The sequence below is a fragment of the Mirounga leonina genome, unplaced genomic scaffold (assembly GCF_011800145.1).
Source record: "Mirounga leonina isolate KUSES-001 unplaced genomic scaffold, KU_Mleo_1.0 Mir_174, whole genome shotgun sequence".
Classification (NCBI taxonomy): domain Eukaryota; kingdom Metazoa; phylum Chordata; class Mammalia; order Carnivora; family Phocidae; genus Mirounga; species Mirounga leonina.
The window spans coordinates 49,674,167-49,688,706 of record NW_023270451.1 but is presented as its reverse complement, the minus strand read 5'-3'; the positions used below and the strand labels follow the sequence as shown (position 1 = coordinate 49,688,706).

At 33.7% G+C, this 14,540-nt stretch overlaps 1 protein-coding gene and 1 long non-coding RNA gene across 6 annotated transcripts in view; both read right to left on the bottom strand.

Moving 5' to 3' along the window:
- SEPTIN7 (septin 7) overlaps positions 1-14,540 on the bottom strand; it is a 121,404-nt gene that overhangs the window by 25,009 nt on the left and 81,855 nt on the right. For all 5 annotated transcript variants that reach the window (XM_035020902.1, XM_035020898.1, XM_035020897.1 and 2 more), the window contains 6 exons: positions 12,220-12,320; positions 11,171-11,305; positions 5,996-6,113; positions 2,751-2,843; positions 1,571-1,667; positions 47-98 (listed from right to left, as the gene is read on the bottom strand). In XM_035020902.1, coding sequence (XP_034876793.1) covers positions 47-98; positions 1,571-1,667; positions 2,751-2,843; positions 5,996-6,113; positions 11,171-11,305; positions 12,220-12,320 — 596 coding nt within the window. The remainder of the gene's footprint in view (positions 1-46; positions 99-1,570; positions 1,668-2,750; positions 2,844-5,995; positions 6,114-11,170; positions 11,306-12,219; positions 12,321-14,540) is intronic.
- Positions 6,672-11,160, bottom strand: LOC118020962. Its single transcript, XR_004682062.1, has 2 exons — positions 8,870-11,160; positions 6,672-8,278 (listed from the first exon to the last, which is right to left on the bottom strand). It is a non-coding gene; the product is annotated as an uncharacterized LOC118020962 (long non-coding RNA).

Sequence of the window (14,540 nt, the reverse complement as noted above, 5' to 3'; positions counted from 1 at the left end):
ATTCTGAGAAAGAAAAACACTTATTTTCATCATTGCTCAAACTTACCTTATCAACATATTTCTTAGAATTGTAAAATCACAATGTTCACCATTTTCAACTATTTAAAAAAAAAACACACACACATACATTATTTCTACTAAGCCAAGTCTTTTCAAAGGAAATTTCACAGAATATTGGGGGGGGGGGTTTACAATGAGAGAATATGCAAAATTTCATTAACTTTTCACTACTTTTCATTAGATCCAAACTTTTCATTACAGTTTAAACACTAACACAGTACTTAATTTAAGGGCATGCCAAACAAGTGTACTATAGTATTATTTATTGTAGTATAATCCTCAATGATAAAATATATAAACCTAATAAATGAGCTCTCCAGAAACAAACAATTTTGAAATTCTGAAAGGGGAGACTGTGTATTCATTTGTAAGACACTATATTTATTCCCTAATAAAATGTATTTTAAAAGCTTAATGTTGGGTTGAGGGGGAATCACTTCAGAAAAGCCTCCTTAAGGTGGCCAAAATAAAAACATGAGTCAAGAACTTTAAAGGTTCTTTATTTTTAAAAAATGAATCACTAATAAGAACATTCTGGTTTGGGGTGGGTACTAAAACTAGAGAAACAAAGCAATTTCATCACATATTTCCAACGAATGTAAAAGTTCTAAAGCCTCAGCTCAGCAACTGAAGGTTACCAGGGGATGACAGAGAGCTGGGAACAAGTACAGTCTCTCACAGATAGGGAAAACTGCTGATAAGGACAATAACTTGGAACAATCTGCTAAAAATTATAGAATTTTTCAAACTAATAACAAGTAGATAAAACAATCATGATTCAATCTTGATTCCAAATTACCATAACACAGAAGATTAAATATTAGGTCAAACCCAATACAATAAACACAAATTTGGGGAAACATGTCTATTGCCAAGAAGACTTCTGAGGTTTGGTGCTATAAACTAAGATTTTACTGGTATTTGAAACTCCTTAAAAAATTAGTACAGTATCTCTTAACAGTGATTTTTTTTTTACTCTAAAGATGTGATGCCAAGAAAAGATGACTTTTATCCCAAGGAAAGGATATTATGAATGTTTTAATTCAGTTTAAAATGAAAGTTGTTCTCAATCATTCTTGAGGGTCCCAGACCCATCTGAGACTCAGATAAAAGTGAGAGTCCTTTTCTCCGAAAGTATTTTCAACTTTAGAAGATTTATTTTCAACTTTAGAAGATTTATTAGATCCCTTGGCAGCAACCTTTGGGCCCCAGCTAAAGAATTCTTGCAATGTAAGTATGTTTTCAAACAAGAAAACAGGAGTAGATTTAATGATGGGACGGAGGATACTGACAAGTAACTTGGAAAGTATTACAAAATTAACACATACTTACTTTTCTGACTTGGTAGAACACAAGGTCTGAAAAACTGGAATGTACTTAGGAGCATATGAGGCTAAATGAAACTGAATTCAGAACTATCTGAAAATCTAGAATATATCAATGTGAAATACAAATTTTTGATCACATTTGTGAGATCTTATAGAAAGCCATTCACTGAAGAAAACCTTACCTTCAGCAACACCCCAAGGATACTGCCTTCCTCTGACCCTTTTGCCATTAACTTCAATGATAGTATTACTACCTACCACAGCGAGAGGTAAACGGTCCTATAAAACAAAGTATTCTTGTTCAAATTCAAGAATAAAGTTTACTCAACACATTACCAAAAAAAGAAATTACTTTGACAGTTACTGTATTTACTTTTATAGGCCATTCACAATTACTATTTATTATTAAAACTGTCATTACATGGTATTCTCATCAATGTAAACAATGAATAAAATTATATTTTCTCTGAAAATTTAAGAATACTAAGGCATATATACTTCACTCATCAAAGTACCTGTTAAAAAAATAATCTCCAAATGAAACTGTCCCATATTGAAAAATTTAAAAAGGGTAAAAAAACAAATGGCAGTTGGAAAAAATGAGGCTTGTGACTAGCCTGCCTATTTGATCACAAACTAACCCTAAAAGCCCTGGAAGCAGGGAATATTACATGTGCTAAACTCAATCTGTGGAACGCCGGCTCTGGGGGACTTGATCTGTATTCATCCAGACTAACTCACACTACAATCTTTCAAAATTCTTGTAGCTTCCAGAAATATTTAAGAATATATAAAATATATGACTATTTTATAAAACTGCAGAAATTTTTCATTGGTCAGGTATATGTATTTCCTTATTCCAAGATAATTATTTGCTTAGATAATGCCATTAACTAATACATCATTTTAAGGTTCAGGGTACTTAGGAATGACTATAAATTAAAAAACAGAAAATTATGTTGGTATAGGTTTTGGGTTTTTTTTATAAAAAGACAAAAGAAAACATTTTTGTCTGGCTCTTAAAGACTATGCATAGCAGTACTTAGGAACAAATCCTCTCCCTTCTCGTTACCTGTTTTTTAAGGAGGAAAATTACATAATATAAAACCAGTTAACTGAAAATCGAAGACAGAGATTATAAAACAGAGATTATGCCATTCATCTATTCCACACAATGTCTTATTACATATAACAGCCACTCAACAAAGTTAATTGCAAAGTTGAATTCAACAGTGAATAATCTCCCTATTCATTTTGTAAGCCAACTACTTAAAACAGCTGATACTTTTTATCTTTTCAGTGGATATTTCAGTGGTTTTAAGGCCCTAAAACATTTTAGTGTATATATGGGAATAAACCTACCTTTATCTTTTTAACAAGCTTATTTTCTTCTTCATCATCTGTCTCTGGAAATTCATATATTTTAATTTTATGTTCTTGGATTTCTTTCATTATCTAAAATGAAAGAGGAAGTTAGCAAAAGTGCACCACACATAATTAGTAGATTAGCTTTATTTGTATTATACTCTTCTTAAATTCCTGATTCCTCAGCTCCAATTCCTTTACTATTTTTCAGTGATGCAAAACTATAAAAGCAAAGAACTATGCTGATCTTTTTTTAAACTATGAAGTTGATATATAAATACTATTCCCCAAATCTGATTTCTTCAGAAGTATTAAAGTTATATGGTTATAATACCAAAAGAGTTCTAAAAATGATGTAAGATTCCAGAAAGGGCTTTCTCTAGTTGATTTCTACTATAATGGTTTTACATCATTTATTTATAATTTGACAGACCTTCTTTCTCTAGATAGAACCCTCAAACTGTTTTATTCAGCTGAATCAACACAGCTTCAACTCACCTAAATTTTTAGTAAAATTTGGTAAAGGTAAGTGAAACTAAGTACAGCCCTGGCTCCAGGAGAAAAATCTGCATGCTGACCAGAAAATATCCTTGCATGTACATTTGTGTACACACAAATCAAGGAGCAACAGATATAAGATCAGGCAAGTACACAGAGAAAAAACACACCCTGGAAATTAAGAAGCTAAGGAGTTAATAAGGAAAATGCAGGGGGGATAAAAGGCTACTTATTAATAACATCAGAAATTACCTACTTCAAACTAATTCCAAATCACTCCAAACTCTAAACAGAACACAGACACCCAAATAATGTTCAACTACCTACCCTACTCAAACTCACAATAAACCAATGGCCAATATACCCAGAACTAAGTCCTTGCCTATATGGGTATTTCAGCCAACCATCACTGTAGGGGGCCCCAGCAGCACAAAGGGGCCCTAAACAAAGTAGGTAGAGGTAAAACCGCCACAGAGAAGGACCACATATCTTTTACAATTGGGGTATGTATCTATATAGAGAAAAACATGAGAATAAATGATGAAGTGTCAAATATATGACTAGGAGAAAAAAAAGAAACACTAGTGGCTTGCTCTAAGAGCAGTGGTTCTTAGAGGTTGTACATTAAAAATGCCAAAGCTCTACCTTAATCTATAAAACCAATTGGTAAGGATACAGTCCAAACCTCATTTTCCTTCTCTGTTGTTTCTTTTTTTAGAGAGAGCAAGCAAGTGGGGGGGGGGGGGGGGAGGGTTGTGTGTGGAAATCCTAAGTAGGCTCCATCTTCCGACCCTGAGATCATGGCCTGAGTCAAAATTAAGAGTTGGGCGCTCAACCAACCAAACCACCCAGGCGCCCCCCAATAGCTCATTCTAAAAAAGTTCTCCAGATGATTTTGATAGGCACCCTGTAGTTAAAAACCACTTTTAAAGAATATTAAAAAAATATATTGTACAACTACTACAAAGTGACGAATTTGGAAGTAGACTTTATTGTTTATTCATCTTTTTTATCCCTAAGTTTTTAGTACAATTCCATATCAAGATACACACAAACCAAGAGGAGTTATGTTGGTATAGGTTTTGGTTGTATTTTATAAAAAGACAAAAGAAAACATATTTTTGTCTGGCTCTTAAAGATTATGCATAGCAGTACTTAGGAAAAAATCCTCTCCCTTCTCATTATCTGAAGTAATTGGATTTGGGAAACAATTAGTATTTGAACTTAGAAAAAGCACATTACAAAATAAAAATGGGAGTGAATAAATGTAAAATAAATAAATATATACTCCTAGTAGAAATACAAATACAATAAAAATGATGAATTAAAACATTCCCAAAATATACAGATATAGCATAATCTCAAAGCAAATCTCAACAGATTTGGGTTTTTGTTTTTGTTTTTTTTAAAGATTTATGTATTTGAGAGAGAGCGAGCACGAGCAAGCAGGGGAAGGGGCAGAGGGAGAGGGAGAGAATCCTCAAGTAGACTCCTTGCCAAGTGCAGAACCCGATGCGAGGCTTGATCCCAGGACCCCAGGATCATGACCTGAGCCGTAATCAAGAGTCAACTGCTTAACCAACTGAGCCACCCAGATGCCCCCAGATTTTTGTTTTTGTAGTAGGTTTCAAGGTATTCTAAAATTCATATTGAAAAAAGTGGAAAAACAAAGTATCTTGTTACAAAGGGGACTTATAAAGACAGTAAGAGATAACTAACTCTAAGACCTATTTTTAAGTATTATACAAGGTAGCTACAGTATGGGACACCTGGGTGTCTCAGTTGGTTAAGCATTGGACTCTTGATCTTGTCTCAGGTCTTGATCTCAGGATCCTGAGTTCAAGTCCTGCACACAGGGCTCCATGCTGTGAGTGGAGTCTACTTAAAGTAGCTGCAGTTTAAAAACTACAACTGGCATAAAATAAAATATAGACTACTGGTATAGAAGCATAGCTCCAGAAATTCACACTACATTTCAAAAAATGTTATATATAACAAATCAAACACAATGAGGAAAAAGTAAACCCCTGCTTTAAAAAGTGTTCAGTCTTTCTGGGAAATTAAAAGTTAAAGAAATAATTAAGTGCCACTTAATTCCAAAAAAAGTTTTAAAAATAAAATGACAATGTTGGCAAGGCATTGAAAAAATACACTCATAAAAAAAATCTGTTTTAGTGCGAAAGCACCATGACTACATGGGGGAAAAAAAAGAACTATAAAATAATCATACCCTTTCAAAAAGTAATCCTCTTCCTGGGAATTCAGTCTAAAAAAATAATTCTAGGGACACCTGGGTGGCTCAGTTGGTTGGGCGTCTGCCTTCGGCTCAGGTCACGATCCCAGGGTCCTGGGATCAAGCCCCTTGTCATGCTCCCTGCTCGGCGGGGAGTCGGCTTGTCCCTCTGCCGCTACCCCCACCCCCACCCACGTGTGCGCTCTCTCTCTCAAGTAAATAAAATATTTAAAAAAATATAATTCTAAAGGGTGTGGAGAGGAGTGATGTAACAGTAACATCTAAAAGAGTCATTTAAATTGACAAAGGATAAGGGCTCTACTGATAATGGATAAGAGCTCTGAGGAGAAAACAGGCAGATGATTTTCAAGAGTTATTTTTAATACAGTATAAATGACCATATAGTAAAGTAGCAAGAGAAATACACTGTAACACATTAAACTGAAAATACAAAAACTGCAAATTACATGAGTGGTATAAGAAACCCAAGAATTCAAGCTCCTTTTCTCACCTGTTTTTTAAACTGTTGGCACTCCTCTGGAGTGAGTGTGTCTGCTTTGGCAATAAGTGGAATGATATTCACTTTTTCATGCAAACGCTTCATAAACTCAATATCCAATGGTTTAAGTCTGAAATACACAATATTTAATATGATTGAATGATCAATTTGGCGGAATAGATCATTCACATCCCCAGTGCTCAATTAAATACACTGGGACTACTTACTTATCAGAACCACTCTCTGAAGATGTATTGGGCCAGCAACAGTTAGGTAGAATAGGACCTCAATAAGCATTGGAGTGGCTAAGAAGGCTTTGACTCCTCCCCGAACACCCTGGTCATAGGGTTTTGGCCCTAAAGAGGAATTAGAAAAACCAGAGAAGCTCCTAATAGGCTTTCCTAGAATAGCCTCTGTACTTACTACTCAAAATTTGGGAAATCTGTTTTGTTTTTAAATAAAAAATGATAGTCCTCTTTTGAACCCCACATTCCATTCTTGATGTCAGATAAAAGGCTCAAAAGAGAATTTTCTTCACTATCCCTCTTACCCATTACAATGTGGCTGCTGCTCTCACTTTGTTGTTATACTTTCAAGAAGGTCACCATATACTGCCATGCTCCTAATATAATTAGCATCAGTAACTCATAGATATTGTGGTGTTTACCATTACTTTTTATATTTACCCATTACGCAGCACTTGACATTACTCTCTCATAAGCTGTTTCCTTAGGGTACTTATTAGGATCGTCTCTGTAAGTTAGTCCCTTAAGAGTTACCTTCCTCAGAGTACTCTATACTATATTCTCTCTTTACTCTGCTTTCTGTAGTCTTAGCATTGACCACAGTGACTTCTATCATCCTCTAGGAGTCTCAAATCTTCACATCCTGCCCAGATCTCATTCTTAGGTTGCAGACTTGTGTTCACCCAGTAGAAATACCACTTAGACATCCAATTTTAGCTCAAAATCAAAGGCTCATCTGAACCCCCCAATTTTCCCTCCTCTTCTGCGCTCTCTGTTTTTGAGAATGGTACTACAATCCACCCAACTACTCAAGGCTGAAACCGAGGGTTCCTCCCTCCTGATTCTCACTCCCAAAGATTTCCCAAAACCTGTTGAACAACTAAATATATTATTTCGGTTCAGGCCACTAAGACCTTTTTAGTATGGACAATTATTAGAATGCACCCAGTTTCCCTCCAAACCATACACACTACAATCAGAAAGGTCTTTCTAAAATCCAATCTGAATGAGTCATTTCCCTGACTGAAACCCTTACCAAAGGCCCGATTCCTTGGATAGTGTGGCCTACAAAGCCTGTGAAGACACAGCCTTTCTGGCTGTCTTCATCTCCTAACATCCCTTACCATCTTTTGCCATCTCCTACTTGTAATGTGCCAGCCTTTTTGAACTTATGATTCCTTGAAAGCCCCATACTTTGACCACTGGTCATGGGCTAATGCCTCTACCTAAAACACACTCCATTCCCATCCCCCTTCTACTTGGCTTGCCTAATTCCTTTTTGTCCTTTAGGACTTGGCTTTTAATTCTCATTTCCTCTGGGAATATTTCTCCAACCTAACGCTAGGCATCTTCTAAGAGGTCACAACACTTAATTTGTCATATATTGTGTATCTGTTTTCCCCATCTTCTCACTAGAAGATCCTTAAGAGCAAGGCTTTGTCTCATATCTATATCTCCAACACCGATTACAGTTCGACACCTGAGGTATCCAAATATTTGCTGACCAAAAAAGTAAGGTGCTGTGATTTTCCTTATGTTCTTGAATAACTCTAAATGAAAACCAAAGAAATTCTTCACATTTAGAATATATTATAGGCTAAAAATTAATATTCCACAAAAATAAATGAAGATGGGAATATTTTTCATAGAAATAGCATTCTAAATTGTTATTCCTTAACTTACAAACCTTAAAAACAACTGGAAAAAAGATCTAGTTTAATTATGAATTTTATTAATATAAAATAAAGAGAAAGCCCTTGTTAGAGTTCTTTTAGAGTACTATAGTTAAATAAACATATTGTGTGTGGGAGTATATACATATATGTATAAGTAGCGGGGAGGTCGGGGACCCAGAGACTAAAGAGGTATTCCTTTTTACTAACAAATAATAAATAATACTATACCTCTTAGTGGTAGTGATGCTGACTGGCAGAAAGATAGGGATATGGAGTAGGAAGGCAGGTATGGAGAAGACACCTACCTCCTATTCTAATTCTCCTTATCCTGAATCCTTTGAAATGTGATATTGGCATTCAGAGAATAGGGAACACTACAGAAAAGAGATTGTCGCTGGAATAACACTGTATTATCTATAAATAGCACCCTTATTTCATAAGTGCTAACTGAAAGAACATAACCAACTTTGAAAAAATTTAAGTTTTGCTTTTTTTCATCAGTCATTACATACAACATTAAATATAAAAGCCATGGCCTGGTCAATCAGTCTCAGATCTGTAAATTTTTATAGTTCATTTTCCAGATTATACTCATGATAAATTTAAGTTACCACCAGTACCACCTCACTAAACCAGTAACAGACAAGAATTCAGTTAATCTAATATTTTAATATTTTAATATAAAATATTAAAATCAAAATCTAAGTTAACAAGGTTTTACACTTAAAAGTAAAACAGCACTTGCTGAATATTTATTATCTCAACTTTTAAAGAAAAAGACACTAAAAAACAACAATGAGAAGGAAATGGGTAAAGTCAACTTCTTAAATATAAAACAACAAGGCCGAAGAACATTTAAATCACTTTAAAAATTAAACTTTAGGGCAAAAAGGTAAAACCTTTATAAAAGCCCCGATAAAACCCTTCTGCCCTTTTAAATTAGAATACAAATTTCAGAAGCTTACAAAATGTCAACAGCAGAAAACATTTAGTTCACATGTAGATTACATTCTGGTTGAAATTTTTCCTCTGTCCATTTAGTTTTATTTCAGGTCATCTTTTCCAAGAAATTTAGTTTTAAACAATGGAAAGTCCTTTATAGAATTTCTAGAAGATAAACCCACATTAGAGGGAAAAGACTAGTTTATTTATTTAACCTCAAAGCCTACAACAAAATAAAATGACTACAGGGCAAATGACAAATATTTATAATATATACACATACATATATTTCTAAGGGGAAAAAATCTTCTGTATAAAACTCACTGAACGACATTGATTTTTTTTAAATGGAAATCAATATTCAAAAGGGTAAAAATACCATTTTAAAATTCAAGTTCCAAGTCAGTTTTTAATTTTAATAGCTTTACCAATCACTGAACAGAAAATGAAGCAACAATTCCTGAAATCATAAATCAGTCTTGTGTTTAGTGATGACACTAGGTGGGCTGAGGTGGGGGACACTGAAAATACAATGTTGGACCAATTTATAATTACTCCAAAACAGGACCCCTCAAAAAAGGGAATCTAGGGACTACCCAGATAAGACAGAAAGGCCCTGATTCATCTATTAGACTGCCTAGAATTTCAGTCTGTAGTGAACAGGAGATCAAGAACTCTCTACATAAATTCAGTGTTTTATTCTTTTACTTAATCCACAGTAACACATACCAATGGGCAAAACTTTGTTCCATGCCTAAAAGTAGTTAAGATGAGAAACTATTCAAAAGCACATTTTTATGCCTAGAAAATAAAAATTTTGAACCCCCATCTCTCATGACAAGTAAGAAATGGCCCAAAGCTACTACACATCGTTTGAATCATTAAAAAAAAAAAAAAAAATTTTTTTTAAATCTTATTTCCCATGTAATTTTAAGAAATATACTTTCCCCCAGGGATGGAAGGAATGTGATTTCATGAGAATTACTAAATCTTGGAGAGGGTCCAAAAGATCTAAAATAATAAAACTGGATAAAAACTGACCAATTTCTAGTGACTACAGTGTAGTTAAGATTTTACTTGTTGCCTTCCAAGAAAAAGCCCTAACAAGTTAATGATATGATAAAAATAGATAGATACAATAGATAAAATAAAATGATTAAAAAAAAGTACATAAATTCAGGAAGAAGCTACAAGTACTCATAAAAGGCTATATATAGTGTGTTGTGTTTTTGAGATTATTTTTTTGAGCTTTTTAAGTAGATGAGTCAATTTTGCACATTAAATATGTAAACTTCTAAGAACACTGTAGAAGAATATTAGAAACAAAAGAAGAAACATTTGCACCACTACAATCTGACAGTGCAAAAATGGTAAACTACATAATTAAGACTTTTTGCTCAACCACGACAATGATAATGAGCATTAGCTTATCTAGGAAAACGGTGGAGAAAGCAGCAGAAAATAGAAGAGAAAGGTACTGTTATGAAGGAACTGGTTTATACTACTGTAATCTGAGGTGGTGTAATGCTATTTAGTGTGATGCTATATAATACTCCGGTTCTTTTTGGTAGAGAGATAGCAGCTCTAATTATCAGGTGGCTGAGCTATGCAGAGTCATCTACCCAAAGAAAAAGACTGAAGGAGAATAAATACAAACATCTGCAGTTGACAGTGACACATATCTACTCAAATGACAGAGGAAGTACCAACTATAAAAAAAGGAACAGAGGCTGGCCATACTAACAAAAAGAATAATCAGATCATATGAATGTCCAGATACTTACATTTAAACTCCTAATAAGTAGAAGGTTAGCACGGATGATATGAAAAATAATATGATTGTGATAGCTGAGATGAAACAGAGTCAAAGAAACTTAGTGAAGAAATAAACGGCACATAAGAACTTAAGTACTTAATTTTTTTTATAACCTTTTCCATCAGATCCATAGTAAAAACATCTCTGGAGTTTCTTAGAATATGTCTAAGCTAATTGTTATAGCTGTTCCTCATTAATTGGTAGTTCAATTTGTGGCAAGAGGTCAAAAGGGGAAGCTAAACTAGCCACACTGAGACATTAAACCATGATGGAAACACTGTTTCTTATAGTGAAGCAGGTAAAAAAGCCTTATGTGTGAACTAAGAAGTAAAATTAGCTCATCTAGGACTTAAAAAGTGTTTTTTATAAGCCATTTTTATATAGAATTTGGGATTTCACAACTGGTGTAGTTAAATGTACTCCACAGAGATCTGGATTACTAAAACATGCACCCAAAGTTTAGTAATAATAAGCAAAAGCAAGTTATCAGAAGTATCAAAGTACTGACCCATGTCCTGAAGGAGCAATGAAGTATAAACAACACTGCACCCTGTTATCAGGCATCTGACGTCTGTTCACTCGAGATTCTGCATTTAGGTAGTCCTCAAATTTACTATCAATGTAGTCAATAACAGGCTGCCAGCTATAGAAAGCAGATAAATAAAATAATTAAGTTTCAGTTTACATATGAATGTGCAACTGATGACTGTTCGAGTAATCAATATTTTTAAATGGGCAAAACCAATCAAACCAGTGGAAGAGATCTCAAATTTTTCTACCTATACTGATTCAAAAACAAATATTAATTACATTGAATAAATCTTGATTCCATTATTTCTAAACTTTCCAAATCAAAGAAAATTAATTATATAGAGTCAAACCACAACCAAATTATCATATTATTTGCACTGGTAGTATAAGATTAAATAATACAAAAACCTCATGATGAACCTATTTAGGTATTTTTTTTTTATTATTATGTTATGTTAGTCACCATATAGTACATCATTAGTTTTTGATGTAGTGTTCCATGATTATTTAGGTGTTTTAAAAGTTGACACAGAAATTTACTTCAAAAACAATGTGATACTCAAAGAAAAATTTAAATATTGTTTATAAGATACTAAGGTATTATTTCCAAATAGAATGTCATGAATGTTTTCTTAACTTATGACTTGGAAAAACTGAACATTTAAAATTAGGTTTAAATTAGGATGTGATAGAAAATAATATATACAATAAATGGATAAAATTATAGTAGACAATGGAAAGTTTTAACTTCCTTATAATAATGAGAATTCTTGTATCTATACTGTTTTGGAATTTGTCTTCAAAATAATTCTATGACAGGTATTATCTCCATTTTATAGAAATCAGTTCCGAGAAGTTAAGCAACATTTTCAAGTAAGTGGCAAAGTTGGTAAAAGAACTCGAGTCATATCACTTAAAAGTTCAGTGACTTTTGCTAAAATGAGTAGTTTAAAAATCTTAAGCAGAAAAAGTCTAACCACTGATACTCCAAATGCAATATAAAGCAGTGACAACAACCCTTCTTACCAATTACTATTATCCACCGCATCTCCAAATCCTGGGGTATCAACTATTGTGAGCAGCAACTGAACACCACCTTCTTTGATTAAAACTTTGGATTGTTCCACCTGTAAGAGTCATTGGTACAGATATTAATACCACACATTACACCTGTGGTTTCCTACAAGGTAAGAGGCAGGGGATGAGCATTAATCAAAACCAACTGGGAAATTTTTACAAACAAAATACCCACCCCCACATTTTCTTTAGAATCAATTACTGCGGATACTAGAAGTCCTAGTTACTTGAAAGAAAAGCACATATATAAATAGTGGGATTATGGCTTATAATTGACATAAAGAAGGAAAACAGGAACTGAGAAAAAGTAATAGTCACTAAAGCCATATAATATTCATATAATCTAAATGCATATCTAATAATATAAATAATGTGCTTGAATGATTTGGTTAATTCATAGAAATCAAATGCAATTAACCAGACAAGTATATCTATGTACCATTTACAGTAAATGTTTTCCTGGACTATCTCCTAGTTTGGTCCAAATCAATTACTCAAGTTAACTTATTACCATTCCCAAATCTTTCTCAGCATGGCCATAATTATTTACACTTGTGTTTATGATATGGCTAAGATCCAATTCTCTTCTCAAATATTATACTGCACATTTAGACCAAAGCAATCAGCAAAGGTGCAGGCACTGAAAAGAAAAAAAAAAAAAAAATCCTACTAACTCTGATTAAAATCTTTGGTTCTCTTTACAATTTGTAAAAATATTCTATTTGAGAAAGGGTATTGGACTTAAACAATGCCAACAGTTCCTCCTACAATCTAAGATTTTCTGTAACCCCAAGCTGTGTATCAGAACATATAAATCATTCATCTTGGGCATATGCTCCTGCTAGATAAAGTAAACACTGATTCAAACAGAAAAGGGGAATACTGCCCCAGAAAAACACAAGTTTTCATTCAATGTACATTTATATCAAGGCTAATTAAAACTACAGGCTCTACGTATACTGACAGGCTAATTTAAGAGAGAAGAATTAGACTCAAATTTTGAGTGTTAACTGCCATAAGATGGTATGAACTAAGGAATTAAGTACTGTAAGATTTAAGGGAAAAATCATCAACATGTGAAAAGCAACTTCAGCTATTTACGTTTTGGAAAGGAAACGTGACTAACTTCTAGGTAGAAAAAGTTAGGTGTATCTTTTGGGATTACGGATATGTCTTTCCATTTTCCTTTGGCAATTTTTACAGAGGCTAGCATGAAGAGACAGAGGAACTAAGACTGAGATTGCTGAGCAAGAAAGTCTGTGGTAGCACTGTCCAACAGAACTTTCTGAGATGATGTAAATGTTCTGTATCTGCACTGTCCAATATAGTAGATGCTTGCCATGGTGGCTACTTAGCCCTTGAAATGTGACTACAGCAACAGAGGAGTTGAATTAACTATTTAATTTGAATCAACTTTAATTTAAATAGATACATGTGGCTTGGTGACACTGAATTGGATAGTACAGATCTATGGCAACCAAAAGTTTTCGTTTTGTTTTTTTTTTTAAGATTTTATTTATTTGACAGAGAGAGACACAGCGAGAGAGGGAACACAAGCAGGGGGAGTGGGAGAGGGAGAAGCTCTGCGGGGCTCGATCCCAGGACCCTGGGATCATGACCTGAGCCGAAGGCAGACGCTTAACGACTGAGCCACCCAAGCACCCCAAAAGTTATTTTGTTAAAAAAAAAAAAAAAAATACAAAAAAAAATCTTGTTAAAATTGAAAACACTGCCTGAGATTTGGACATGTATGTCGATGGAGGGGCTTCTAATCTTTTAGACAAATAAGAGGCAAAGGTCTTATCTTTTAGACCAAAGGTCTTTATACTGCTTTAATCCTAGTGTGAACCACCAGTGGAAATTCTGAACATCCCAAATATATTTATTTATATCTACCAAATATATACAATTGGAAATCTGTTAATAAGTATTAACACAGTATTAATTCTCTGTAGATTAAAAAAGTAGATATCAATAAATAGGGTTCTTAATATTTCCTGGCCATTTTCAGTATCAATAATGGATGTGCATTGCTTAGAAGACCACTGTTTCACACCACATAGCTAAGATAATACATCTAGTCTGATACGAGGTTACTCTCATAATATGAGAAAGCAAAATGAGGAAATAATCAGACTTACCAGTGTTAGATTTTCAAAACTTAAAAAAATTATGTTAAGTAAAAATTATTTAAGAAAATTTTAAAATTATATTATGTCATGTGACTTACAAAGTTTGTATTTTATATATATGGTTGTCCTCTAGTCAAA